Here is a 5,181-nt window from a genome sequence, read left to right on the forward strand (position 1 = left end):
ACAAGTAGTACATACGCATCAATTATATTATACTATCTGTTATATGTCTGGAATACGTAACAGTATAATGATGAAAGATACCATATATTATACGGAAAAAAATTTGTGACAACGATTATTTAACTAAAATAGGCCTAGTATTGCGTGTTGTAGGGTTGGACGGTTTGTGGCCCACACAACCTTTTGAAGGGGACTCAGATTTTTGTTAGTTTGTGAGCAGACAAAAGCAGAGAAGCTTCTTATCCTCACCCTCTAGGTTTTCACACAACACCTTACACATAGAATCTGTTCAAAAGCCAAAGGCTTGCCCTTTGAGACTTTAGCCCCTCAATTCTCATCATAATTACTCAAACCTAACCACAACCCTTAGTGCTTTATTTCTTTTGTGCTTGCCACGTAAAATGAACTCTTTGTAATTTACATGAATTCCAGGGGGATGTCCCCACTACTTTGATCTCAACAGTGGCCTATTTAGTTCAATGTCTTATAAGCTGTTTTGGTTCATGTCCTGTGCCACCCATTTCCAAATCCCCCCCCCCCCCCCCCTCTAATAACTTTGCAATGGCTCCAATGAGTCTCCCACCTGGGTTTAGGTTCCACCCCACTGATGAAGAGCTTGTTGCTTACTACTTGGAGAGAAAAATAACAGGTCGCTCCATAGAGCTTGAAATCATTGCTGAAGTTGATTTATACAAGTGTGAACCATGGGATTTGCCAGGTACATAATTTTACATATTGTTATTATTTATAAGTGATATCATATTATTCACATCATTGCATAAATATCAGCATTTATCAAGTTCTTCATTTTGTATTATATATATATATATACTCACACATATATTGTATGTGATATCATATGATACCCACCATTACATAAATATTAGCATCTAGCAAGTCTTCATTTTGTACAAGATATATTATCATTTATATTTCATGGTTCAAGTAAACTAATATTGTATACATCTTCAATTCCAATTGTTTCTTTTAATTGAAAAAAATATAGATAAATCATTTCTCCCAAGCAAGGACATGGAGTGGTACTTTTACAGTCCTAGGGACAGGAAGTACCCAAATGGGTCAAGAACTAACCGTGCAACACAAGCTGGATACTGGAAAGCTACAGGGAAAGATAGGCCAGTGCACTCTCAAAAGAAGCAAGTTGGCATGAAGAAGACATTGGTGTACTATAGAGGTAGAGCACCACATGGGATTAGAACCAACTGGGTTATGCATGAATACCGTTTAATTGAATCAGTTCCTGGTACTGCTCTCTCATCTTTGAAGGTATATTTTATGGTACCCTTTTTTTAATATCTATTTTCCATCAAGAAAATGAAACATTATTTAAAATTTATAGAATATATATGAGGTACTAAAACTTATATGCAAGAGTCTTATTTGAGCTTTTGCATTCAGTTCATCGACCTACTTATGTAAATATGTAATACGATCGAATAAAATCACCAACAGTTTATATCATGTGCCTGTTACTTTCTATCTTTGTACAGGTTCATTTTTTTTTTCTCTCTCTCTCTCTTGTTTAGAAGCAACCTGTTTCTGGGGTATCAGCTTAATTAATAATTTTGAGGTTTAATGAATATAAATATCATTAAAAAGTAAGACTAGGGTTTTGAAAAAAAAAAAGACAAAATAAAGGAAGCAAACAGTTTATTGTACACTGTTTGTTCGTTAGGTTGTGGTCTAGAATAATAATAGTAAGATTCATACGTTCCAAAATTTTCTCTTACTCTCCTCTTATTTTTTATTTTTTTTTGTTTCTATGTCTCTTTTTTCCTTATATCATTCATCACATCATCTCATAATTTCCATTTTTTTTCTTTTTATATAGGTGTAGCTTATATTGGAGTGTAAAATCATCATTTTCTATTGTATAGGGAAATGGATTTTTTTTTTCCTTTTTGGCACCTTTGAAAGTGTAGCTGATAATAATTGAATGATTAATGTATATAGAAGAAACCCTAAAAAGCCTCAAAAGTCTTCATAAGACGAGACCAATGACCAAATCCTTGCTTAGTGCTTGCTTTAATTAAGTCTTTTCCTAAATTGGTTTATCATTGACGGAGGGTTTTAGGTACACTTCTTTTAAGATTGATTTATATCTGCTGATTAAGTGATAATTATTTGGTCATACAGTCAAGTCAAGTTCACTAGACCATACCCATTTTCTATGCTTATACAGAGTAGCTAATCCTATCTTTGTTTTGAACCTTGTTCTACAAGGATGCACATGCCTGAAATATATATTCCTTTTTTTTTCTTTTTCTTTATATGATGATTTGCTTACTTTTATTTTTGTTCTCTTTAAAAAGAACACCTTGTGATCGACACACACTATGATGAAAAATTCAGATCCATGGACTTACATACTATTGCATCGACCCTTTTCTTTTGCCAAACTCTTTCTGAATTTGCTTTTTTGTTCGTTACTCTTTTCTTGCACTCATTGTGTTTAAGCCAAACCAAAAAAAAAAAAAAGAACTTTGATCATGAAAAGCTAACTAACATACACATGTATTGACAAAATTTTCATCACATCACAGGATTCCTATTCGCTGTGTCGCATTTTCAAGAAGACGATTCAAATTCCAGCCAAACCTAATAATAACGAAGAAGAACAACCTGAGATTGCAAATAAGAAGGAATCAATGTGGATCTCAGAAGAACAAATGTTAGGGGAAGACTCAAGTGGCACTGAGATTTCTAGAGAAATGGAAAATGTGGATGAAAAAATTCTCAATCATGAACACCCTAAATTTCCTTGTGATGCTTCTTCCTCTGATCTCACTCAAGGAGCATGTACACCCACAGATACCGGCATAGCAGAAGATTTTCAACCACAATTTGCATGTGATGAAGCAAACAGTGCAGCTAATTCATATACAATGGGAATAGGATACTCCACAAATATATTTCAGGTAAAATTTAAATTAAATTTTAAATTTCAAAATTTTAATAATGAATTTCATATGATTGTTTGAGTTTGTATCATAGTACTAGTCACGTAGACGTGGCATGAACATATAGTTTTATAGGAGACATATAAAAAGCAATTAGGTGGGCCATAGCATGATCATTATTATATACATTGATCTGATTATAAGTATTTTAACTTTTCCTTTTTCTCCATTGTCCTTGGCATTTATGTTCATGATGGCTCCCTTTGCCAATCCTGCATTTCCAGCGACATTTGCTTTATATTGCCGCTATATAAATTCAAGGCGCACATAATTTTTTGCAAAATTACTACTAGCTCTTAATTGCTTGCATATTTGTGCATGAACATGATTCCGTCCTCATGTGTCAGTTTACTATTGATATATATGTTGCAATTAGTGGGGCCACATAGCATATCTTTGAGTTTTCTTTTGATCTTAAAGTGAAGAGAGTTGGAAGTATGATGAAGTTCCTATCTTTTTATAAAGCTCATCACTTCTCAAAAATTCATTTGGACTGACTCCAATTAATTTAGCTTTTCTTCACCATCCCCTATAACTTCTTTTGACTGACTACTCAAAACGTTTTCCAAAGTAAAGATGTCTTTACTCCCCCATTTTCCTCACGGGGTTGATATTGATACGTTTTCTAAAACTAAAGCACACATATCAAACATCTGCATACACATCTTTATCTTTAATCACACTCTTTTTTATGAGTAATGTCTGGATCATTTCCTATTTTAGCAAAAGCTAGTTCAGTGAGAAGCGGCTTCTGAATAAGGAGTCAGCATTCAACTAGCTTTTCAATGTTCATACAGCAATGTATGCATTTGATTGGGGACTTCAACGAGTTTATTTTGCCTCTTCCACCCTTCAATCAAAACAAAACACCTTTTATTTCTTTTCCTTTCAAGCCTATGAACCACAATTCTAACCCCACTTTTCTTTTGCCACTTGCACTACTCCCAAGTTGTGCTTTAGTTCCAATTTAGCATGCGTTATACAAGTCTCTTCATAGTCAATCACCTGCCCCTATTTCCTATCTCCTACGTTCTCTCAACTGAAAAAACGATATACTTTAGTAAAAAAAAAACTAATGACCAAGAAATATTGTATTATTTTCTAAACTATCGACATATCATTTTGTTAATTAAGATCTGCTTTGGTACCAATTTTTTTTAAAGGTTTTAGTACAGTTTTTTTTTTGGCCCAATAATTGAATAGGCTCGGAAACAGCAAAAGAGAGAGAAAGAGGGGGAGAGAGTTTCTCTATAGCAGTATCAAAATTCTTATTTTTCAAGGATACCCTAGAATTATTCTTTCTCTTTTTAATTTGTAGGACAAAAAATAGAGACTGTTGATTTCAATTCAATATCTTCTCAATTCATCATAATGTATCAATTAATTAATCCCCCTACTTTTTTTTTGAAAGAATTAATCCTCCTACTTTAGTTCATTGGTTTTTGGAGATTAATTTATACAATTTCTATTATGGTGCAGGATGTAGAAATGCCTAGCTATGCTGACATGCATTATCAACTCCCATACACACCTTTGGTGATGGAAGATTTCCCACAAATAAATTTACCAGAGACAAAGACAACGAAGCCAGAAGTCACCGATGACTGCATGTTATATGACAGATACAGGGACTGCATGAATGGAACACTAGAAGAGATCATCTCTTTGTGTTGCACTCAAGATAATTCCGTCCCTTTTCCTATGCTAGAATGATTACACTAACCAAGATGACTCAAACTATAGCATCAAAATATTCATTAGACACAGAGAAACTTGTGTTGGCTAAAATAACGACACAAATGGGGGATTGTTTTTCCAGCCACATAGAAAAGGCTACACATATAATGTACTAAACATATAGTAGAATATGCTGAGCCAAGGGGGGCTCGCATACAATTGGTTTTCAATTTTTTTTTGTTTTATCTTTTTTCATTCTGTGTTCTTCGTTTTTTGTAGGGGTTGTTCTTCCTACTTTTATATGAGTTCTTCCTTCTTTTATGTTGGTGTTTAAATCTCTTCCCCACTTCGGAAAGAAAATGGATGAGGCAAATTTCCAACTGTGATGTTTTATATGCTTCAATGTCTCACAAGTGCTTTAATTTTGTTAATTGTTATCTTCAAAAAACTTTAAATCTTCGAATATTTGAGATATCCTTGATATATATGTCCATCTGGACATAAGTTTGATCAAATTAGCGTA

General features: G+C 33.6%; 1 protein-coding gene across 1 annotated transcript; it reads left to right on the forward strand.

Annotated features, from left to right (window-relative positions):
• The first annotated feature begins 422 nt into the window (after nucleotides 1-422).
• Nucleotides 423-4,979, forward strand: LOC114424583 (NAC domain-containing protein 96-like). Its single transcript, XM_028391448.1, has 4 exons — nucleotides 423-718; nucleotides 1,007-1,287; nucleotides 2,565-2,939; nucleotides 4,461-4,979. The coding sequence occupies exons 1-4, from the start codon at nucleotides 562-564 to the stop codon at nucleotides 4,692-4,694; spliced, it is 1,047 nt and encodes a 348-aa protein (XP_028247249.1). The 5' UTR covers nucleotides 423-561; the 3' UTR covers nucleotides 4,695-4,979.
• The last annotated feature ends 202 nt before the right edge of the window (nucleotides 4,980-5,181 follow it).

The sequence above is a fragment of the Glycine soja genome, chromosome 8 (assembly GCF_004193775.1).
Source record: "Glycine soja cultivar W05 chromosome 8, ASM419377v2, whole genome shotgun sequence".
NCBI lineage: Eukaryota > Viridiplantae > Streptophyta > Magnoliopsida > Fabales > Fabaceae > Glycine > Glycine soja.